Below are 26063 nucleotides of genomic sequence, written 5' to 3'. Positions count from 1 at the left end.
AAATGTTAGTATAAAGAAGTTAAATTGTATGAAATATTTTTTAGACAGAGCACTATCGAAAAACGTTGGCAATATATGCATTTATTTTGCACAAGAGTAAACAGTTTCACAAGTAAATGTAGTAAGTTCTTCTAAAAAATAACACCGAGAGAGTGCGTGTATGAAAAATGGCATACAATGCAAATAAGAACGTTCATGAATATCTTTTTTTACTTTAAACGGCACAACTTGATAGTTACAAATTTGAAATTGTGTTCAGTTCTGAAGTATATGTTCTTATAGTAGGTACTGCGCTAATTCATACTATTTGAATCACAGTCACCAATCAATAATACAATACTCAAATTACATTATAAAATCTTCATAAGTATCGAATAGTTTCAAAAAAGTTTTTATTTCCCAAACTATTAATTTAACATTCTGAATCCGAGTTTATTTTTTTGATAAATTAACATGTATTTGAAAAGTATACTGTTTTTCTGCGTGGCGTCATTCTTTTTCCAGTGTCAAGGTGTCCCCCCAACTGAAGAACAGATTGTAAGTGAACCAGCACTTATTATTAATTATGACCGAGATATAATTGTTTAACTTTATACAGAGAAGGACATTATTTAGAAAATTGTTTCCCTAAATATTTATTTAAATCATTTTTTTATTCGAATCACCGAGGAATAATTTTTCGAAAGATTGACGTATTGTTTTTAATTTGGATAATTATTATACAAATAGAATAAAAATCTTAGACTATATGATTTATTCAGTTTTTTTTTTAGATATTTATTTTTTCTTTGGTAATTTTTTTTTAATTGTTGACATATTTAAAAAAAAATGTATTGCAATTTTTCGTATAAAAATGTTAGAAAGCAACTTAGATTTTGTAGAATAAAAAATGTATTGGAATAAATAGTCTTAAATAATATTGAATAAAAAGATTATTCGAATAAAAAAGACTAGGGTCAAGTGGGGTAAATGTAAACGAACGGGGCAAATGTAAATGTATTTTTTTTTTTTTAGAAAGAACAAACATTGTTTGTATTTGATTACATATTTTTTATGGTATACTAACATCTTATAGTTACAGATGTTAAAATACGAACACTGTTTGTTCTTTCTAAGAAAAAAAAATGCATTTACATTTGCCCCGTTCGTTTACATTTACCCCACTTGTCCCTAAACTCAGACGATATGCCAAACGTAATATCGCTTCTCCGGTGGAAAAATGGTTTAGGTGCAGGAGCGTAGCCAATAGGTGACCCGGGCCTACCCAAAATTTTCTATATATGGGGCACTCAGAGTCAAATCACGCGGTCATCGGCCGGACCTCCTCAAATTTTTTTTGATTAAAAAATCGATTTCGACCAGTTTTAAATTTTTAAAATTTTTATCATATAATGAGAGACTTAAATCAAATCTTTTCGTCTAATAACAAGTATGGGCCAACATTTATTTCTATTTTTTTTTTGTAATAAAGAAAAATGTCTATTTTTTAAAATCTGAGAAAACATTTTTTATTTCAGTTTTCTTATTAAAAAAAAATAAAACATGTCTTGGTAAATTTTGATTTTTTTCATATTTTAGGAGTAAAAAGTGAAAAATGTTCCTTATGAATAACATTAAAAATAATACGCAGTGGCATAGTGTGGGCGCAGTGGATACCTGAGCTGCCACGCGGCATCTGAGGTTAAGCTGTGTCCATTGCTGCTTGATCCAGGATGGGAGACCAACCGGGAAAATTTTTATTATTAAAAAAAAAATAGAAATAAATCTCGGCTCACTCTCGTTATTTTACGAAAAGATTTGATTTAATTCTCTGATTTTATGATAAAAATTTAAAAAATTTTAAACTGGTTGAAATCGATTTTTTTAAGAAATAACCTAAAAAAACCTCTATTTTTGGGGCTAAAATTAGTGATAAAAATTTCCAAAAAACGAAAGTACTATATTAGACTAAAAGAAGTTTAAAAAAAAAAATTTCAAAAAAATTTGAGGTCAGGCCGATGACCGCGTGACTTGACTCAGAATGTATAGAAAAAAAATTAATTATTAATAAGAATAATCATTAATAACTTTGTTTATCAATGGTTTATAGTGGGCCTACCCCAAAAAAAATTCATAGCTACGCCCCTGTGTAGGTGCAAATTTAACTGTTCAACAGAAAACTTGATTTAAAATTTTAGTGCAATGGTAACCGTACGCGATGGTAAACGACAAAACTGCTCTTTAGCGGTCAATAATAGGTATTACACTTACGCCATGGTTTTACTCGATAAAATTCAATGTTATCATACTTTTTTCGTATTTAAATCAAAAAGTCAAAAATTTGCACTCACACCATTGATCCACTGGAGAAGCGATATATTGTTTAAAAAATGTATTTAATGTTCTTACAATCGCCAGTTACGCTTAAAAAAATATTTTTCACTTATTCTGAAAATTACAGACTATGATTAAAGAAAAAATCGCGTCAAAAGTGGGGGATGATGGCAAAATGGACTTTACTGAATTAAAAAAAGTAGTACACGAAATAGGCCATACAATCGTCAAAAATTATGATGCAAGCGATGAAAAAATCGGTAATAGATATTAGAAAAATGTTAACAAAACAATTAAATAATCGATTTTGTTATTTATATAGTTGAAAATTTTAAAAAATTGTTAACCAAAAAATCATAACTCTTAAACCAAATAAAAAGTTTATTTGGTTTATTAAAAGTATATTCGTTAACCAATATCACTATGAAGATATAATCTGATTTGACTTTATTATTCTTAAATTACAATAACATAAAAAACAAATGTTTTGCAATTGGAACACGATACTATTCTGGATTCCCTTGCTGTTAAATTTGGTTATTTTAATAATAAATATTACTATGTACTTTCAGGTCTTCTTTATTCAAATGACCAAGCTGTAATCGCCATCCTATCGTATACAGCTAAAACAAATCCAAGTTTACTTGTAAATAAAAACTATAAAACTATATTACAGATTAAAAGCTCTTTAGATTGTTTGTGTTAAGATATTCAAAATATTCAAACTTTTAATTGTCCCATTTAAAACAGGTTTAACACTTATAATTCTAAAAAGTATAGGTTTTTATTATAAGTATAAAAATTTTCAGCTTTTCGAATGATACTGTTTTTCTCTCAAACCATAAAATCATTTTGTTACTGGTTTCTTACATAAAAAATAAATAAATATAAGCTTACAAAAAGATTTCTTCCATTTTTTTAACAGAAATGAAAAATTTAAATAAAAAAAATTTCCTATAATAAAACCTAATATGCTGCATGTCTGCAATTTTTTATGTTTTTTTATTCTCTTGTTTTTTTTGGCCAAAATAATTTAAGAACATTGTTTTTTATCGTAACATACATGCTGGGTACGCTTCAAAAAGTTCTGCGGAGAGGGGGGTTTCTCCAAACGTTTGTTCATAGTTTGGCGTTTTGGTTCGCTAAAAAAAGGTTTAGTTTTTGTGTTAATTATAAAATAAATTTTAAAATTAAATTCTTATTCTGAAAATTATAGACATTAGTTAAAGGTATATTCGAGCAAATTATGAAGCAAGATCACGTCGTAAAATTTGATAGAATAAAAGCTATATGTTACCAAGTAGCTAATAAATCTAAGATGACAGATGAAAATATGGATATATTTGAAAGCCTAGAATCACAATCCGGTAATTAAACGATTTATAAAAATGTTTAGTAAAATGATCAAAAACCATTGAAAAGACCATCATTAACAATCAAGTGTAATAACTATAAAAAAGTATTTTTTTTTAAACTAAGAGTTAGTAACAAATAAAACCTAATAAAAATTGAGAAAATTGGGACCATATATTTATAAAAATTACTATTCTAAAAACTACTATTATTTTAAATATTGATAGTAAATATTGATGGTTTTCTAGTATACCGGTATAGTTATTCTCAACTCATTTTCCCTGATTCGTTTTTTTTTTAAATGTATAATATTTTGTACTTTCAGACCGTAAGTATTATAAGTATGATGTTATGACCTATGCCCTAGCGTTTGCTGCTACAAAAGAACCAGAATTAAAGGTAAATAACAACCATAATACTATATTTCAGATAAAAGGATTATTAGGTTGGTTTTGTGAGATATTCAAAATATTCAAACTTTCAAAAAAGTTAGACATCTGCCATATTTTCTTTTCTGGTCTCGATAGATATTAGCTTTCTCTTAAACCTAAATTATATACGTACTTCCCAATAATAAAACGACAGGATTTTTATAGTAAATGATTTTTCCACTCATTCTTTACATATAAAAAGATATTTAATAGAAGAACCATTTTCGAACGAATTTTTCCAATTATTGATACAGTAAGAGAGAATTTAAATATAATATCTTCTCTCATTTTTTACATAATATGAAATCAATACGTTAACTACTATAAAATTGATGTTTTTTTGCATGGCCTCATGGCCTATTTTGTGTCTTGTAGATAGCAGTTTTTATTACGCTAAAGAGGAATCAGTTTTATTTGTAACTTGTAATACACTATTTAATTTCTAATTATTACTCTTATAATAATAGGAAATAGTAAAAAGAGTGGTCCAGGATTATAATAATACTAATTGGAAAAGCTATGATGATATTATCGCAATATGCAGGAGAATAGTAAATATAAAGCCAGAATTAACCATAGGAGCACCCAAATATGAGAAATTCATCTACCATTGGAAATGTAATAAAACAATAGAATAATATTCAATAAATGTGTCGAGTAAAATGTTCAAAAACTAATGCAAAAACATAATGATAAAAAAATTTGTCATTTTTATAGATGTAAATTTTTTTTTTCAAACTAAATATTAAAACTCGAAAAAAAACTAACAAATTAAAAAACCTTTTTTAATGTACAAAAAAAGAATTAGCAAAACGTGAGATACGTGATATTACATTATTCTACTCGTACGATTATTTGAAACAAAGACGTTTTTTTTTAATGTAACATTGTTATTCTCAACTCAATTGCCCTGATTTGTTTGTTTATAAAATGTATAATAATTAATAATTTTACTTTTAGATGGGATATTCAAAGCGGAAACAGTTGAAAATATCATCTATCGAAGTTTTTTTCGTTGATAGTTTGATTATAACATTAACTGTTCTCGAATTACTGCTTGTATGTAATATTTCACATATTCGCATACAAATGTAAATTTGATTGATTAATATACTATTTTGCTCTTATATTTCGTTACTATTTATTGTATTATTACCGAATCCCAGCAGATCAGTCCACGGTTTAAACCCGTAAACAAAACCAGTGACTTTTGTTTTGTAACTAGTCACTTTTTATAACTGTTTAAATATTATTTTTACTTTTTATAATGTAAAAATTATATTTAAACAGTTATATCAATTTAAGTAACATTTCGAATTTGTAAGCTTCGTGAAATTTTCAAACACTCTGTTGGTATGCTAATTTCTAATGAAGTCCAGTAGTCTGTGTATTTGAAGAAAACCAAAAACCATAAAAGGAAATACCGCATCAATGAAATCAAGAACCTCTTAAGCTCTACATGGAATCTAAAGTACATATTGCTTATTACAATCTAGCTTATCTTAAAACGAAAACCCTCTAAGTAAAATTCGAACCGTTTTTCCCAAGTTTTTGTACTTTTGAAGAAATTTTGTCCATATTATTTTGGCGGTATGAAATTTAAGTGACACTATTTTAAAATAAACCAATGGACTTTTTTGGTAAAAATTATCATTATCAATAGCAGTAAACATGTAAAATTAAAATCATATTATTGTACACAATGAAAAGACTAAGACTTTACAATGTTTGGGTTGGGTTTCCGTTAACTGTATAAAATATTCATGATTTTTGCTAAGAGCTATTACTAAAACAAAGGGAATAATATTTAAAGGTTGAAAAACATTATAGTCGATTAAAGGGTTACAATGGATGAAAATAAACGTCTCATCTACCATGACTGTTTATATGGTAAAAATATGAATTACTTTTCATATAGAGAACTTTTCTAGTCGGAACAGAAAATTTGAACCAGTAGGTAGTAGGATTTGCGCATATCATATGGAAATGAGTACATTTTATTCCATAAATGTTGAAGCAGAGCTATAGAGATGAATCCAATTTTTGGCTAGTTAAAAATATTGGAATTTAAAAAAAAACGGTATCGTAATAAGTTGTAATAACTATGATGTAGATGATGTACTTAATAATGTCCATACCTATTGAAATTTAGTACAAATTTGTCCCCTTTTAAATTCTTACTAAATTGTAGTAATTTTTCTTTTTTCTTATAAATTAAAATAATATTGTACAAATAGTAAGTTTTAAGTATTTATTTGAAAAGAAACAAGGAATTTGTAGTTATATAAGTCGTTATGACGTATTGTATTTTGAAACATTTGTTTAATAACATTTTAAGAGAAATTTAAAAAAAAATTATATTATTACCTAATTAGATATATTATTATATTATTGGATTACTCAGACATGATGTCTCCGGCTAGCTCATTTTCAAAAATCAAAGGATCTAATACGTTTCCATTTACGTCCTTTTTTTCGTTGTGGTTTCCTTGTGTTCAGCGAATACTTTAACGGCCACTCCTGATATTTTGCAATAACAAATAAGCATCAAAGCGTTAAGTTGAAAGTGACTAGTACAGTAGAATATAGGCAACGAGGCGACGGAGGAATCAAGGCAAATCTCAAAGTAAAAAAATAAAATACGAATTTGAGAACCCTCGTTTTACGGGTTAAGCCTATTGTTTTGCCTTTAAACATTTTCCACACAATAATGTAAAAGAAAAATTAAATGACAATGTTATAGGGAAAAGGTAAGTGTTATGGATAATGGGTAATTAATAACCGACGGTGTTTATGCCAAATAACTCTTCTATAATCCAGTTCCTACTAAAATGATCTTACGATGAACCGTACGAGTTTTTAAGTTAGACATTTTATTGGCTATAATTTCGAAAAAAAAGAGTGGGATCGAGTTGAAATTTTTAAGGATTATATATCTGGTATGCCCGCACACGTCAGCTGTATCAAATTTAAATTAAACTAATTTCCCACCCCCTCCCCCAGGGGGGGGTAAACGTTTTTTTACTGTGTCACCAATTGCTCTAACTTACCGGTCAGTCTGTGTGTGTGTCGTGATGTAAATAGCTCTACTAGAAGTGGGAAGAGTTGCTTACATAAAACCAGAGAGCTATGTGGTGAATTAGTGTGTTATGTGTGTACTATGTGGGTGTGTAAGGGTCACTAAAACGAAATAAATAAATAAATGAAACTCAAAATTTGATAGCAATAATAATAATAATAATATTCAATAAAAAACAAATTTTAGATAATAAGCTATAAGAAATTGATTTTATTTTGTAGGTATGTATTTGTTATTTGTCATTATAAATTTTGTGTTATGTAAATATTAATAAAGATTTATTTTGTAGTAAAATCAATCAGTTTATTATCTGACTTCTAAGAAACAGAATTACATATACAAATAATATTACATTAAGCATTTGTGATTTTTAAATAACTCCTAACTTCTATTGAAATACCGGCACTCACAAACTGTATTTTGTGTAGTATGCATACACAATTTAAGGTGTACAAATAATATTATGAAAATCGAATTTTTTAGAAATTATATGTTTTATATCATAAAAATAATATTTTAATAAAACAAATTTTTTACCGTACAAAACTAATCAATATTTTTTTAAATATAACGAATTATAATGTATCTTACATGTACATTATCAACTAGTTGTACAGTACATCTGTAGACATATTGTTTATTTCATACAATTGTATGCAATCGATCATATTTTTTTTTTCCATGATAAATGTAATATCAACTGATTACTAAATACTACGTTTTGTGTTTGTTCTCTATTATGCATCCAAATACCTAACTTTTAAAAATTGTTGCCGGACGGAGCCATTGCATATTGATTATATAAAGTAAGTTTATAAACCTTGACATATAAAATATGATTTAAAGAAATTTAGTGTTCGTTTGGCGTTCATATTGAGCTGTACAAGTTCTTTTAGATTGACAGTATATTTAAATATCAGAACAGTAAGTTTTTTTTTTAATTCAAATAATGCGGAATTGATCTGGCATGTGCAGACAAGTATACCAATGGCATGAACTGCACCGAGCATGATCCATTGGATACCTACAGGTATGATATTATATTTCTTTATAAAAAAAATTTAGTTTAAAATTAATCATATTACACATACTTATCATAATCTCCTTCAAATGTAAATTTCAATGAATTTCATTCGGGAAAAAAATGTATAAGCTCAAATTTAAAAACATTCTAAATATTTAAATATATATCAACAATAATCATATAATAAAGTATTCTAATGATTTAATTTATACTTAAATCAATCTCTTCCTGAACATTCTGCATCATTGTATACTTATATATATATATATATATATATATATAAATAATATAATTTTTTACTTAATAACATTCCATAACAATATTGTTAGGTACATTTCATATTTTTTTTTTGTCTTATTATTATTAAAGTAAATAAACAAATATATTGAATGAAGCTATTTTATTTTTTATCATAGATTAGATACTATTGAGATAACATGTGCTGTTTCATCAATACAAGTATGATTGTACTAGATTTCAGGTGTGATGTAATTAGGATATGTTAGACTATGATAGGTTACACATAGAAAATATTATAGTACAAACTATATATATATATATTTATTGTAAATAAAATATAAAAATAAATACATTAAATAACATTTTTTTACTCTCCTTCCACTGACCATACAAACAACTGTTGATTGCATACACAACAGTGTAGGTGCGATGGGTTTACGGATGGGAGGGGAAGTGTTGTTGGGGAATATGTGCAAATAAAAATACAATCCACCTTTTCTTCTAAGATATTGAAGATTCAATATCTTCAAAAATATTCATCCGAAACTGGTTATCGACCAAACAAATTTTATCGTACATTATTCTCAATTTAAAAAGTTAGTAAAAATATATACGATACCATTTAATATTCAAAAGTTGTTATCAAAAAAATAAATGATAAAAGAATCACTCTGTTTTATATTTCGATTAGCAATTGAATTTAAAATAAATTTATTTAATTATATTTTTTTCATATTAATTAATAAACTATGAAAGTATAATATAATAATTGTATACATACGTTTTTTTATTTTTTGTATGATTTGACGAGTATGATTTGTATGGCTTATGGTACTGACAATCGCTGTAGTTTGCTGTTGAAATAATTCGAAATACATATATTGCTTAATAAGTTATATTAGTTAAATTGTATATTTGTATGTAAATAATGTTTCACTTACTGTAAGTGTAAAAAATAAAAACTTTGTATGATAATCGTTCGGTGACTTGTGAAAAATAAAAACGTATAGTAATCGGACAGAGACATGTACTTAACTGAAATCCGGTGAACGAATGATCAAAAAGCTTGGTCCTGGCTATATTTATATATTATTTTTTGCTAAACTCATCAAAGTTGACTAAACTGCAGTTAGATACAAAATGATAATCTATGCTTAAACTATAATTTTGAATATCGTTTGACACCTCCAATTATATAGGGTGATGCTAAATTGTAGTATACTAATACTGCAGTACAATATACATCTCAGTAAATATTATACTGTACATTTTTTTTTTATGTTGACCCATTTTTGCATGCAAAACCTTATTTCAAGTTGATAATTCAGCACATAATATTTAATTGTTTAGTACAATGCAGTTGATGAGCTATGCTTAAACTATAATAATTTTACATATCGTTTGACACCGCCAAATATACAGTATGTTGTAGTATACCAATACTGAATAATACACTATATTCATCTCATTAAATATTACTCTGTACAATTTTTTTTACACTTTTCTTTTGAATGCAGAATTCCTTGTTTGATTGTTTACAAACAAAAATTATTTAGGGCATCAGATATCTTTTATGATGACGACCATATACGTTTTATCAACGGTTCTTGTGTTATCATATTATTATAAACAGTTATCGCAACCGCAGTGTTCAAACGATAGAGTACTGTATATGATATACATTTAGTGTATCGTATTTGATGTACATTTTAGTGGCAACACCTCCGCAACCGCTGCCGATTAATGTAAGCTTACACACACTAGCGTCTACGTCGAACTCGCCCCACGTGTGTAACGGTCACATTTTCGGATACTCTTGCATGCTCGTTTATCGTGCAATAGAAATTTTAAAAATTATACACTTGTTTACGTAACTGACCGTGCACTCGTGAGACATCATTTGTTGTTCCATTCAATGTGATGACAAAAGGTGCGGGTATAGGAGTATAAAAATGACGTCACAAATTTTTTATGTACAGATTACTGACCTACGACAATAGATATGATAGTTTGCCCATGATAACAAAGGAATTTTAATTATAATAATATGTAGCGGCATCCTTTGAGAGCTAGAAAAATGCTGAACTTGCACATTTTTTATATGATTAACAATAGGTGTCGATAAAATTATACACTTGTTTACGTCACTGACCTTGACATTGTAGTATAACAATAGTGACGTCATTCTATTGTGGGCCAGAACCGGCATTTTATAGACTACTTAGGTTAGGTTAGGACCCAACGGCCGGTATCATAATATTGTGTTTATTACATGATATCACAGACGACTAAATCGTGTAACTGATTACAGTAGATATACGATTTATTGGGGAAAAAATCGATCCGTTTACTTATTAAGACACTTCATCGTTCTGACACGGCAAATTCATTTAAAGAGATTCACGCTTGGTTGTTTAAATTATCTAATATTAGATAATCTGCTTCGTGCTAATTTTAATTTTTTAGTTTATCAACTTGTAGCTCTGATTTTGTACAAAATATTTCATTATTTTATTACTATGTTCAAATTAAGATATATTTTAATAATAATTAAAAGTCATGAATAATACTTTATTTGATGACTAGATCAAAACTCGTGAACATTTAACTTAGTGATACTACTCCTATACTATTATTAAAAAAACACAATTTTTAAATTCTCCATAAAAGGTTATTGTTAAATAACAGGCAACAGCCGACAGCTAGTAATAAAATGTTAGTAATATTAAACTAATATGTAAGTAATATATGTAAGTAAAATTTATTGTTTTCTCCATCACAGTACCAGTATAAGATTTAATTAAAAAAAAAAAACCAGTACAGTTGGGTCGGGGCATAGTGGGGACGGAGCATAGTTGGGTCGAGGCATATTGGGGACGGGGAGGTCACAGGTTTAAAGGAATTTTTAAATCTGAAAGTGATTTTATCACTTTCGAAAAATCGCTTCGATGTAAATCGGTAGTTAGTATTTTCAAGCCAGTACAGTCCAAACCAGCAAAGTCAGAAAGTATTAAATTGAGGTTCTTTATTTACAAATAACATAAAAGCGTTAATTTGAAGGGGTGATTTTATCCGAGAGGACTAGTATAGTAGAGTATTGGCATAATGTAATCAAAGTAATGAGGAAACGGAGAGGTCACAGGTCTACAGGAATTATTATAAATAAAAGTGATAAAATTGAACAAAATCACTTCCAAATAAACGCTTTGATGCTCATTTGTAAATACAGAACCTTAATTAAAAACTTTCTAACTTTGCTAGTTGATACTGTGCTTGGTTTTGATTGTAAGTGTAAACTAAAAGTCAAAAATAGTACTTGAGCACAAAACTTAATAGTATTATTACGCATAAATATACATCAAATTGTTTTTAGATTTGATACATTTTTTTAAAGATTTTAGGGGTTTTTGTTCAAATGTACGCAATCTGTGAAAGCACAGTTTTCCGAAATTAAAGAAAAACTGTAGTGCCAAATTTGTTTTCTGTTTAATATGTTTTGAATATATATGAGTTTTAACTATTGATAAATTTTCAACTTAAAAGTCCTAAAAATAAGGCTAAAAAATTTGTCAGGTTTTAATTGAGTTTTATTTTACAAGGACAAAAGCAGTAAAGCCTTAGCCATCAGAAATATAATTTTTGGTGTTAAGTAAAAACAAGTTTATTCGATAGTACCCCGTCAAGAAGCATATTATAGTTTAGTATATTAAACCGGATAATTCGGTATCGCTTTTATAAAATGTGTCCTGGTTACATGATATCTGTTGTTTTTTTTCAAACCGATAAATTCGTACACAGTAAACCTACATATATTTTTAGTTTAACACGAAAACATGTTATTATTTGAACGATACACGTGAACAATATTTTTCTGCTTGTGTATTACATTGTATGTTGTCATACATCGTGTATTAAAAGATCTGGGTATGGTATATTATTCTTGAAAACTAATTTGTCCAAAACATTATTGAATTTTATAATATATTCTACGGCTGTATTTTTTTCTTTTTTTGGTTACATCGAGATGCAAATGTCAAACTACGGTAGCATATCACATATGTTTTGCGTTTATTTGATTAAGCCAAGGTTAGACGACAAAAGGTGTTACTTCTATTTAATGTTTTAACCACGATTTCTCGAAAAATAAAATGCATATTGACCGTTATAACAATTTATTAAAACTCATTTTCTTCATAGCAATAGTATAGGTGATTTATTAATTAAATAAGGTATTGGTTTTACTCTGATGTGGGCTTTTTTTTTTTATCGAAAAGGAGTCGGATCGAATTGCAATTTATAAGGAATATTTATTTAGTATGCCCGCACACATTTCTCATCCCCCTAGAAGGGGTTCAAGTTTTTCTGTTTTTTTTAGTGTTTTAGCCTTATTTTTAGGATCTTTAAGTTGAAAATGTATCAATAGTTAAAACTCATATGTATTCAAAACATATTAAACGGAAAACAATTTCGGCACTACAGTTTTTCTTTAATTTCCGGAAAACTGTGTTTTCGCAGATTCCGTACATTTGAACAAAAACCCCTAAAAATCTTTAAAATAATGTATCAAATCTTAAAAACAATTTGATGTATATCTATGCGGAATAATACTATTAGGTTTTGTGCTCAAGTACTACTTTTGACTTTTAGTTAACACTCACAGTCAAAACCAAGCACAGTATAAACCAGCAAAGTTAGAAAGTATTAAATTGAGGTTCTTTATTTACAATTAAGCATCAAAGCGTTTATTTGAAAGTGATTTTATTCAATTTTATCTCTTTTATTTATAATAATTCCTGTAGACCTGTGACCTCTTCGTCCCCTCATTGCTTTGATTCCATTGTGCCTATACTTTACTGTACTAGTCGTCTCGGATAAAATCAATTTAATACTTTCTAACTTTGCTGGTTTATACTGTGCTTGGTTTGGATTGTTTGACTGGCTTGAAAATACTAACTACCGATTTACATCGAAGCGATTTTTCGAAAGTGATTTTAGCACTTTCATACTTAAAAATTCCTGTGACCTCCCCGTCTCCTCTATGCTCCGTCCCCGCTATGCCTTGACCCCTCTGTACTGTTTTTTTTCATCTCTACATGTTTAAGCAGACTGGAGATAACTCGCTTAATTTTGGTTTTAGAGTAAAAGCACCCTTAATAAAATTAAAAGAGAATAATATTCCGGAGGGCAAACCGGTGCGTTTTTTTCATTATTCCAAGTATAACGCTCAATACATAGCTTAGAAATAATGACTTTTTTAACATTTTAAAATGACTCTAACTTTTTAAAAAGTTAATCTTTTTAAAACATCGCACCATCTTGCCTTTCAGAATATTGTTTTCTTTTAATTTTATAATGTGAGATTTTACTCTAAAACCAAAATTAACCGAGTTATTTTCAGTTGGCGTAAACATGTCATTACCACTGAAAATCACCGGTGCGACGCCTTCTTAATTTACATTTCATTATTATATTAATTTTATTAAATTATAGTTTTTAAAAATAAAAGTATGGTAATAACCATTTTAACAATCTTTTGATTGAAATTTAATTTTTTTCATAATAAATCATTTTTATACAATGTGATCTCATTTTGTTTTTACTCCCCTCCTAAACTAAATATTTTTATACAAAATTTTAGAATTTATATGGTATTGTATTAGCTTATTAAATTGAGAATATATTACTAAAAACGCCGACTGGTTGATGAACCAATTTCGACCAACTATTTTTTAAGTTATAAGAGTTTAAAAGTTATGTCAGGTGGGGAAGTGCGGTTGGGAAGTGCGCGAAGACAGAAATAATACATTACACTTCACTTTTCCTCCCGTCCTAAACTTAAAACTTCAATAACTTTAGAAATAGTTCTTCAAAACTGTGGTTTTAGTATGTGTTTTGTATAGCGGCTAACATGTAACTGTTCACAAAATACTTTGTGTAATCAAGTGTTCATTACGTGAAACGCGTTTGTACAAATAATGGCGCCACTAAAAAAGTGCCGTGAATATTATGTTTTCGTGTAAGAAAACCAATATGCGTTTATTGTTTGGCAAAATGAAACTATGATAAAAAAATGTTTTATATGAATTTTCAAAGAAACAAAGGGACTACGGTACAACGGTACCAATATTATAATATTGGTATTTGTATTAGATCGTATTTTGTAGAAAACATTTTTGTAAACGTTCAACTTTTGTAACTGAAATGTTATTGTATTTTAATTTTTTACACCACAATTATAATCTTATATGGTCTGAAATATGTGGTTATCGGGTATATATATATATATTTGTTGCATGTATAACTGTTTGTTCAACTTTTGTAACTGAAATGTTATTGTATTTTATTTTTCCACTACAGTTATAACCTTATATGGTCTGAAATATGTGGTTATCGGGTATATTATATATATATATATTTTTTTTGCATGTATAGCTGTTTGAATAAATATATAAAACATCAAATCCCCAATTGGATTTCCCTTATTTCTAATTAAAAAGTTATAAAAACACAAGAAAAATAAATTACACAGCTATTACTACTGCGTGATCATAATATGTTCCCGTATAAGAAAATCAATACACAATCATTTAATGAATATTTATTTATATATATATATATATATATATATATATATATATATATAACAATAATCCGTAGGAACACGAAATTTATCGACAGAAGCACTATCATGACAAAAATGAGCTTAAAATTGTATTTGTAGTAAAACTAATGTCATATTGTTGGGTGCCCGAGTGTGACAATTAATTGCCTTGAGCGGAAAGGTTATTCAAAATTGTACACAACCACATGGAATACATTTTTGAATTGACAAAGAAATATTATACGCGTACAATGTACAGACTGTATAGCTAATGATTGACGGACTTGTACGTTGTACTATATCATATAATAGAAAATTATATGATTTTAAAATATGTGACACTGGCTGGATATTTTTTTTTAATTACGGCCTGAAGCTTCGCTTGAGCGGGCTAAAGTAATATTTTTAAAGTAACTAGGTGTGGATTGCAGTAGATATCGTGTAATACTGTAGTATTGTGTATAAGGATTGTCTGCAAAAATTCTATATTTTTTTATGTGTTATGTGGAAATCTGGTAATTGTTAGGAAATTATACTAGTTATTATTATACGCATTATTTGTTGTATATTTGTAATGGATTTTTAACCTGTGTTATTCATGGTTTATTTATTAGTATTAATATTATTATTTTTATATGTTGGGCCTATGTGTACTATTTTTAGAGTAGTAGTAGTAAGTGAGTAAGCAAGGGAAGTTCAGTATTCACAGGTAAAAATACAAATATCGATAAAAGCATTGTACCTAATGACAATAATTATGTGCTTAAAAATCCATTTTTAATACTAAGGATACGATTAAGGTTGATCGTCTATCTATATACATGTATTGCCATAGTAACTCTATTAGTAGTAATAGTAACTATCGTAATTAACAATATAATGACAAGTTTTGTCTTGTATTATATTAAATTAACTTTTAAGCAAAGCATATTTGTTTTGAAACATAGGGGGATTCATTAATCTTATTTTCTTTATTTGTAGTTTTAGGAATTAAAATTATACTTAAAGTAGAGGTTACCAAGGTATACTGTATTGTGTAAATCTATTTGATCTATGAAAATGGCTTTTATAAATATTCGAACAGAAAAATAATATGAAGGGACAAAAAATACTGTGGAATATTGAAAACAACAATTCGCATAAAGTTATAAAAACTAATAGTACCGACCTATATGGAACAAAAAAATATAGTGGTTTTTTAGTGAAATATTTTCGCATATGAAACATGTGCACAAATAAGAACGGTTACAACGACAACAACAGCAGAAAACACAATAACAATTTCGTTTTAGGAGCAAATGAATAGATTTTCAATTGAAACGCTCGATAAAATATCTGTTTATACTTTACATTGCTAATTGAGAACAATTTAAAAAACAACCGGCTAGGTTAGGTTAGGGGCTGATGCAATGGTTGAAATTATTATTATACTTGCTGGAATCGAAAAAGAACATACTATGCAAAGGCCTTTTTACGATATTCATATGTATATGTATATATGAGAGTTTTTATACTGAAGATTTCAAAAATATTGACACATTATATACATGCACATTTTAAAGCGGTTAACGTCGTGTTGGTAAATAGTTCAATCGACTCATAATCGGTTTTGAAAATTACTACTGTGAAATTCAAATACAAATTGGGTTCAAAACCCTGTTTGAAAACATAGGTTTGATACATCATCGAAGGCGATTTTTCCCATACAAATCCATAGGTGTAATTAAAGGAGGGAGAGCCCATCTCTAGTAGCTCAAAGGCTACATACAAAATGTCACGTATATTCTATAAATTTCAAAGTTAATATAAAAAAAAAAGTTTTACTTTTTAAGGGTTTTCGTAAGTCACAAAAAAGGGTTATGATACAAATAGATATTTTAAAGTGAAAATAAAACATTGACAATCTTGATTGAACGTGTATTGGGAACAGCATGCTTACTTATTAGACATTGAAGAAAATGCTTTAAGTCAGAATTTATTGTAGCCAAAAACTGTTGTAAAATTTGTAAGTTTGATTCCAGTGAATATTTTAAGGGGGTTGAAGTAGCCTGTTTGTTGGACATTTTAGGCCAACTCAGGATGGTTAGATATCAATTATGTAAAAATATTTGACTAAATCGGCCACTTTTCTAGGTTAATGTAAAAATCGACTAATGATATTTCATTTAAAATTGTGTTTAAGTCCTATTTTATTTGCTGAAATTCATCTTTTTGAAGTAAATGAATCAGTTATTCAACAATCGACTTCCATAATAACATGCATTCCTGCATTCAATCCCTTTAATGTAATCGTTGATCAATTGATTAATTTTTTGTATTTTTAAACATTACAAGTACATTTTTAATGAACAACGTATAAAAGTAGATGGGGTTTTCAAAAATGCTCTGATAATGTATGAATAAACCATTCAAGACGCTAATAATTACCTAATATAAAGTATTAAAACATTTAAGTCTAACTGTTTTCTGTTATATGCAATATGAAATATGATTAAAATGAACTAATGCGAAAAACTACAATTATTTTGAAAACTGGTAGACTTTTTTCAATACTTGTTCGATGCATAGTTTGTAGTACGTTTTTAATTTTAGTTTTAAATCGTATTGAAAGGATATAAATTCTTCAAAATCGGGATGAGTTCCATTCTTTTTCTGTTACTCGTGTATTCTACCCTTTTAAATTTTTATATCGTATAGATTTTTGTGGGGGGGGGGGGGTGTAATCTTATTTGTGAGTTAACTCCGAACGTCAAAGGTAAAAAAAAAAGTATCAAAAGCTATGAGTTAGGCCTTTCGGAACGTTTTAAACGGTCCGTTCCTGTTTATATAGGCGTAACTTAAATTTGTCATGTTTTTAATTGAGTTTTATTTTACAAGGACAAAAGCAGTAAACAAGACAAACAAGTTTATTTGATAGTACCCCATCAAGAAGCATATTATAGTATAGTATATTAAATCGGATAATTCGGTATCGCTTTTAGAAAATGTGTCCTGGCTAAATGATATCTGTTGTTTTTTTCAAACCGATAAATTCGTACACAGTAAACCTACATATATTTTTAGTTTAACACGAAAACATGTTATTTTTTGAACGATACACATGTACAATATTTATCTGCTCGTGTATTACAACCTAGATTGTACTTAGGCCGATAGGCCTCTGTCCCTCGAAATTGGCCTTGTTTATTATCAGATAGCCTGATAAATCGAAAAACACAACTTAATAAATCATTGTAACGATACAAGAGCCGCTATTTATTTAGACAACAATTTTGTCTAGCTTTGTCAAAGGGACAATAGCCCCCCACAGAATTTTTTTTAGCCGCCCTTTCTTGAAAATACATGTATTTTCTACGTTCATGCTAGATGTGCAACCGAAAAGGTTTTCTTTTTCCACATAAAAAATACATCTAATAAAATAATAACCAGCTAATATTATGGAGATTGAAAACGGGCGGGATTTAATCATCAGTATTATATAGGTAATATTTAGGGTTTTAATAAATTTGGACCATATCAATTTGTCTTTAGGTTTATTTGAAATTTGTATACGCCTCTAGTACTAGTTTTAACGTATACAATTTTTTCTACGGCTTAAAGTCATTTTGGTAGTACATGAAACCAATTTAGACTTAAAGACTTGACATAATTACGCCTACTTCGGATGATCGGATTTTAATTTTCTTCAAAAAAATATTGAAGCTTATCCGCTTTTTTTCAGGTTATTGTGGATGTAAATTTTTGAAGAACCAATTCATTTACTTAAAAAGACAAGGAAGTGAATACTACAAATTTGAGAAATTTGAGATATTAATATAGGATTTAAACATTTAAACAATTTTATTATTATTCTTTATCTTTATTTTTATTATTCATTCACTAACACGAAGCAACCTGGACATTTTCTTTAGTCAAACTGTAATTTTTCCCTTTTTTAGGGGTTTTCATTTTTAAAAGAAAGTTTGACTACAGGTTTTTGAGAAATTGGTATGTGCTAGAGCCCCATATTAGATTACCTTTCAAACCCTAAAACTTTGATTGAAAAAATAAAATATAGAAAATAAATTCTATCCCTTCTAGGGGAAAGGGTTTATAATTTTGTTGGTTCTTCAATCTCTATCAGCAGTACAATGTTTAAACATATTTCAAAACTACAAAATTATTAGCCATTCTCGCCAAATTGAATAACTCTTTTCATATGATATTAAGTAAAATTTAATCATGAGAGTCGAATTATGTTGTTTTCTGCACAATACGATATTGTTTAAAATTAAGCATTTGCTTTATATTTTGTTATAACATATTTTTACATTACAGCCTTTTACACTTGGAAAAGGAAAATATGTTTCTTATATTTCTACGATTTTTTATTATTTTACACATATATTTACGATATACCTAACCCAGTGGCGGTTTTCCCGGGGAGGCAAGGGAAGGCCTCCCTTAAAAATTAATGAAACTATGTACTTAATATTGTTATTATGATGAGATATTTTGGTTTACAATAAATATTTTCAATCGAAAAATGTATATGAACAATAATTAATTTTGAAAGCGAAAAAAAAATTTAAGAATTTGAAATAACGTCTCTCCGTATCAGCGGTGACCGTCTGGATGCAACGGCCGCCGTCCGCCGGCCGCTGCCTGTTGTTACACACGTAGCATAAGGGTAGCCGGCGGAGGCGGCTGCCGCTAATATCTCACGTTATGTTGTTGTGTTCACAACATACACACACACACATACATAAAATAATACGAATAGCGCATGCGCAATTCTCTGCGAGAGGCGACACAAAAATATTGCCTTTGTGGGCAACTGACCGATGATCGTTCTTATCTTGGGGAAGAAATGGGGCATAGACATTCAGCATGTACATTAGCACCGACACTGCCAACAACAAAACGCCATTTCCGTTATCACTAAATCATTTATCTGCAGTAGCAATTTGATATCGCTATATTTTTTACTTAATTCTGATACCGGTTTACTATATGGCGTTTTATTTAGTTTTCTTAAGTTATTAGTTAATATATTATTATACTTATTAGCTTTATTATTTTTTTTCAAAATGAATCCTGTATATGACAGTATAGTGGTTATGAAGCAACATCCATACAGAAAATCGTTTGCGATTACAATTTCATCTTTTGTAAATTGTATTTACATATGTTTTTATGATTATACATTTATCTTAAGTTCGTACATTTTATAGATAATTATTTTATTAGATGACCGGTAATGCGATTATAACTAATAACTAGGATAATAAGCAAAAGTCTTCTGTTATAGTTAAAAAGGGAAGTATACCAGTATGAAGAAATTTTAGGTGTTAGGGTTTTGCGCTTTTTTTATCAATGAGGGTACAAAGTTGTTGCCTCCTCAAAAATTTAATGCCAGAACCGCCACTGACCTAACCTAATTCGCCTGATTGGCCTTTATACTATAAGTGTTGTGTATATTATTATTATTATTAGAATGAACTATGTTAGAACAATATTATTTTTGTATTCAAATTTTTTTTTATTATTGATGCCATCTATTGTAAGTTAGCATGACATTAACCAAGATACATTTTTTATAACAAAATCAAATATATTTATCATTTAATTTGTTTTCGTGTATGTTGAAACTCCTAATTGTTTTTAACCAATAAGTAAAAACTTAAAGTAACTTAATTGGCCAAAAATAGTTTATCCATTCCCCTTTCAAACCGAGAAGTACTAACAAAAATATTACATATTTAAAAATGTTAGTATAAAAAAGTTGAATTGTATGAAATATTCTTTAGACTGAGCACTATCGAAAAACGTTGGCAATATATGCATATGTTTTGCACATGAGTAAACAGTGCAACAAACAATGTTCTTGAATATTTACTGTTTACTTCAAAGGCACAACACAATTGTAACAAATTTGAAATTGTGTTCAGTTCTGAAGTATATGTTCTTATAGTAGGTACTGCGCTAATTTATACTATTTGAATCACAGTCACCAATCAATACAATACTCAAATTACATTATAAAATCTTCATAAGTATCGAATAGTTTCAAAACAGTTTTAATTTCATAAACTAATTTAACATTCTAAATCCGAGTTTATTTTTTTGATAAATTAACATGTATTTGAAAAGTATACTGTTTTTTTCCGTGACGTCATTCTTTTTCCAATGTCAAGGTGTCCCCCCAACTCAAGAACAGAAAGTAAGTAAACGAGCACTTATTATTAATTATGATCGAGATATAACACTAAAAGTTTTGTTTAACTTTATACAGAGATGGACATTATTTAAAAAATTGTTTACCTAAATATTTATTTAAATCATTTTTTTTATTCGAATGACCGACGAATAATTTTTCGAAAGATTGACGTATAATTATTAATTTGAATAACTATTATTCAAATAGAATAAAAAGCTTAGACTACATGATTTATTTAGTTTAATAATTGTTGACATATTTAAAAAAAAATTTATTGCAATTTTTCATATAAAAAATATTGAAAAGCATCTTAGATTTTGTAGATTAAAAAAAGTATTGGAATAAATAGTCTTAAATAATTTTGAATAAAAAGATAATTCGAATAAAAAAGACAAAACTCTGAACATATGCCAAACGTAATATCGCTTATCCGGTGAAACAATGGTGCAAGTGCAAATTTAACTGTTCATCAGAAAACGTGATTTAAAATTTTAGTGCAATGGTAACCGTACACGATTGGTAAACGACAAAACTGCTCTCTAGCGGTCAATAATAGATATTACACTTATGCCATGGTTTTTTTACTCGATAAAATGAAATGTTATCATACTGTTTTCGTACTCTAGTCAAAAAGTCAAAAATTTGCACTTACACCATTGTTTCACTGGAGAAGAAATATATTGTTTAAAAAATGTATTTAATGTTCTTACAATCACCAGTTACGCTTAAAAAAATTTTTTTCACTTATACTGAACATACTTTTACACTTATTCTGAAAATTACAGACTATGATTAAAGAAAAAATCGCGTCAAAAGTGGGAGATGATGGCAAAATGGACTTTACTCAATTAAAAAATGTAATAAACGAAGTAGGACATACAATAGTCAAAAACCTTGATGTAAACAATATGGATTTCGGTAATAGATATTAGAAAAATGTTGACAAAACAATTTAATAATCAATTTTGTTATTTATATAGTTGAAAATTAAAAAAAAATTTTTACCAAAAAATCATAACTCTTAAACCAAATAAAAAGTTTAAAAAACGGGTACATTTTGATGATGTACAAAACAAATTATAAAATGTGATAATTATCATGTGATAAGTTCATTAACCAATATCACTATAAATATATAATGTGAATTGACTTTATTATTCTAAAATTACATTAACATAAAAAACAAATGTTTTGTAACTGTAACACGATACTATTCTCGATTCCCTTGCTGTTAAATTGGTTATTTTAATAATAAATATTATTATGAACTTTCAGGTTTTCGATATACAAATGACCAAGCTGTAATCGCCATCCTGTCGTATACAGCTAAAACAAATCCAAGTTTACTTGTAAATAAAAACTATAAAACTATATTACAGATTAAAAGCTCGTTAGTTTGTTTGTGTTAGGATATTCAAAATATTCAAACTTTTAATTTTCCCATTTAAAACTCATACACTTAATTAACACATAACAACATATAACTTTCAAAAGTATAGGTTTTTATTATTAATATAAAAATTCTCAGCTTTTCGAATGATATTTTTTTCTCTCAAACCATAAAATGATTTTGTTACTGGTTTCTTACATACAAAATAAATAAATATAAGCTTACAAAAAGATTTCTTCCATTTTTTTTAACAGAAATGAAAAATTTAAATAAAAAAAATTTCCTATAATAAAACCTAATATGCTGCATGTCTGCAATTTTTTATGATTTTTTTTTCTCTTGTTTTTTTTGGCCAAAATAATTTAAGAACATTATTTTTATCGTAACATGCATGCTGGGTACGCTTCAAAAAGTTTCTGGGGAAGGGGGGTTTCTCCAAACGTTTGTTCATAGTTTGGCGTTTTGGTTCGCTAAAGAAGGATTAGTTTTTGTGTTAATTATAAAATAAATTTTAAAATTAAATTCTTATTCTGAAAATTATAGAGATTAGTTAGAGGTATATTCGAGCAAATTATGAAGCAAGATCGCGTCGTAAAATTTGATAGAATAAAAGCTATATGTGTCAAAGTAGCTAAGGATGCTGACATACCAGAAGCCAATATGGATATATTTGAAAGCCTAGAATCACAATCAGGTAATTAAACGATTTATAAAAATATTCAATAAATATGTTGAGTAAAATGGTCAAAAACCATTGAAAAGACATCATCATTAACAATCAAGTGTAATAAGTAAAAAAAAGTATTTTTTTTAAACTAAGAGTTAGTAACAAATAAAACCTAATAAAAAATTAAGAAAATTGAGACCATATTATTATTACATTACTATTCTAAAAACTACTATTATTTTACTAGTATACCGCATAGTTATTCTCAACTCATTTGACCTGATTCATTTTTTTAAAAAATGTATAATATTTTGAACTTTCAGACCGTAGGTTTCATAAATATGATGTTATGACCTATGCCCTAGCGTTTGCTGCTACAAAAGAACCAGAATTAAAGGTAAATAACAACCATAATACTATATTTCAGATAAAAGGATTATTAAGTTGGTTTTGTGAGATATTCAAACTTTCAAAAAAGTTAGACATCTGCCATTTTTTCTTTTCTGGTCTCGATAGATATTATCTTTCTCTTAAACCTAAAATATATACGTACTTCCCAATAGTAAAACGGACAGGATTTTTATAATAAATGATTTTTCCACTCATTCTTTACATATAAAAAGATATTTAATAGAAGAACCATTTTTGAACGAATTTTTCCAATTATTGATACAGTAAGAGAGAATTTAAATATAATATCTTCTCTCATTTTTTACATAATATGAAATCAATACGTTAACTACTATAAAATTGATGTTTTTTTTGCATATAAAAACCTCATGGCCTATTTTGTGTCTTGTAGATAGCAGTTTTTATTTCGCTAAAGAGGAATCAGTTTTATTTGTAACTTGTAATACACTATTTAATTTCTAATTATTACTTTTATAATAATAGGAAATAGTAAAAAGAGAGGTACGACGCAAGACCGGTGATTTAAAAAATTATACAGATATCAAAGCATTATGCCAAACAGTAGCAGATAAAGCGCCGCAAGTAACCATAGGAGCACCAGACAAAGAGGAATTCTTGGCCCATTGGAAATGTAATAAAACAATAGAATAATATTCAATAAATGTGTCGAGTAAAATGTTCAAAAACTAATGCAAAAACATAATGATAAAAAAATTTGTCATTTTTTTAGATGTAAATATTTTTTTTTTTTCAAACTAAATATTAAAACTCGAAAAATAACTAACAAATCAAAAAACCTTTTTTAATGTACAAAAAAAGAAATAGCAAAACGTGAGATACTTGATATTACATTATTCTATTCGTACGATTATTTGAAACAAAGACGTTTTTTTAATGTAACATTGTTATTCTCAACTCAATTGCCCTGATTTGTTTGCTGATAAAATGTATAATAATTAATATTTTATACTTTCAGATGGGACATTCACAGCGGAAACAGTTGAAAATATGATCTATCGAGGTTTTTTTCCTTCATAGTTTGATTATAACATTAACTGTTCTTGAATTACTGCATGTATGTAATTTTTCACATATTCACATAAAAATGTAGATTTTATTGATTAATATACTATTTTGCTCTTATATTTCGTTACTATTTATTGTATTATTACTGAATCCCAGCTGATCAATCCACGGTTCAAACCCGTATACAAAACAGGTGACTTTTGTTTTGTAACTAGTCACTTTTTATAATGTAAAAATAATATTTAAACAGTTATACCAATTCAAGTACCATTTCGAATTTGTAAGCTTCGTGAAATTTTCAAACACACTGTTGGTATGCTAATTTCTAATGAAGTCCAATAGTCTGTGTATTTGAAGAAAACCAAAAACCATGAAAGGAAATATCGCATCAATGAAATTAAGAAGCTCTACATGGAATCTAAAGTACACATTGCTAAAAACTAAAAACATCGAGAAATTAGATATTGAATTATAAGATTCATTAACAACCTAAATAAAACACATTTTACTGCGCCTATAGCCTATAGAATTTTTAAATAATGAAATAAATCTAAACACCATTATTAAATATGTTAATTTTCTTAACAAAAAAAATAGTTGTTTCCTTAAATGTTTCTGCGATACCTTAAATGACATATAATAAAAAACAATTATTGGTGGACACCACTAGAATAGTCTTCCATATTCACGTCCTAATTCCGTCCCTGGACTTTTTAGTGATAATAGAACACTAATTACATTTTAGCCTATTTAAATTTGTCTCACTATAACATTATCTCTTGTATGAATTTAGGAGAAAATGCCAACGTGAGTAAAATATTGAACACTACTCCGACAAAATGTCAAAAAAAAATAAGAGTGACTGAAGGTATGTGAGGTATTGAAATTAAATAATAGCTCTTAATTATTAAAGGATTACAAATGCACTACTTGTAGTACTAATTGAAGTTGCAGAGTAGGGTCAAATTTAGTTTAGTGGCGTCATTTGCGGGGGGACAGATTAGACAATCCCCATGGCGGGCAGAGCCGCATTAACCAAGTGTATTAAGTGTGCAAAACACACAAACCTAGGCTTTTTTAACTGAGCCAAGGGCTCAATAAATAAATAAATACTTCTAAAATATATCAGCTTCTTAAATAACTATTTAAGATAATACTGATTATAATCAATTATAATAATTTTTTTATCAGTTTAATACTGTATACTTGGAAAGCCTCTAGCCGCTCGTTTCGTACATGTAAAAAAAATTATTATCTCTATAACATGTGTAACGAGTACATTCGGCCAACCGTCGTTACCACTTGCCCAAAACATACTTATTAATCACT

General features: G+C 27.9%; 2 protein-coding genes across 2 annotated transcripts in view; both read left to right on the top strand.

The window, feature by feature from the left end:
• Window positions 1-272: 272 nt before the first annotated feature.
• LOC126839649 (uncharacterized) overlaps window positions 273-26063 on the top strand; it is a 41529-nt gene continuing 15738 nt past the window's right edge. The window contains exon 1 of the mRNA XM_050575058.1: window positions 273-537. Within this exon, the coding sequence (XP_050431015.1) occupies window positions 454-537 (84 nt within the window). The 5' untranslated portion in view covers window positions 273-453. The remainder of the gene's footprint in view (window positions 538-26063) is intronic.
• On the top strand, window positions 20987-24806 carry LOC126839650 (uncharacterized). The gene is made up of 7 exons (XM_050575060.1): window positions 20987-21243; window positions 22026-22158; window positions 22516-22589; window positions 23174-23324; window positions 23621-23694; window positions 24192-24339; window positions 24685-24806. Exons 1-7 carry the CDS (start codon window positions 21160-21162, stop codon window positions 24744-24746), a joined length of 726 nt encoding a protein of 241 aa, XP_050431017.1. The 5' UTR covers window positions 20987-21159; the 3' UTR covers window positions 24747-24806.

This window comes from Adelges cooleyi, unplaced genomic scaffold (genome assembly GCF_023614345.1).
Source record: "Adelges cooleyi isolate 19-005CV unplaced genomic scaffold, UGA_ACOO_1.1 ACOO_flye_CR_arks_rails_tigmint_CR_PRNA_307, whole genome shotgun sequence".
In the NCBI taxonomy this organism is placed as follows: Eukaryota; Metazoa; Arthropoda; class Insecta; order Hemiptera; family Adelgidae; genus Adelges; species Adelges cooleyi.
Note: the sequence above shows the minus strand (reverse complement) of the source record. Positions and strands in the feature narration are given on the sequence as shown.

Bases quoted from the DNA above. Each gene is read 5' to 3' on its own strand.
- LOC126839650 (XM_050575060.1), top strand. From the start codon at position 21,160: ATGTATTTGAAAAGTATACTGTTTTTTTCCGTGACGTCATTCTTTTTC. The intron at 23,325-23,620 runs GTAATTAAACGA...TTGAACTTTCAG, and splicing joins AAGCCTAGAATCACAATCAG to ACCGTAGGTTTCATAAATAT. The intron at 23,695-24,191 runs GTAAATAACAAC...TTATAATAATAG, and splicing joins CAAAAGAACCAGAATTAAAG to GAAATAGTAAAAAGAGAGGT.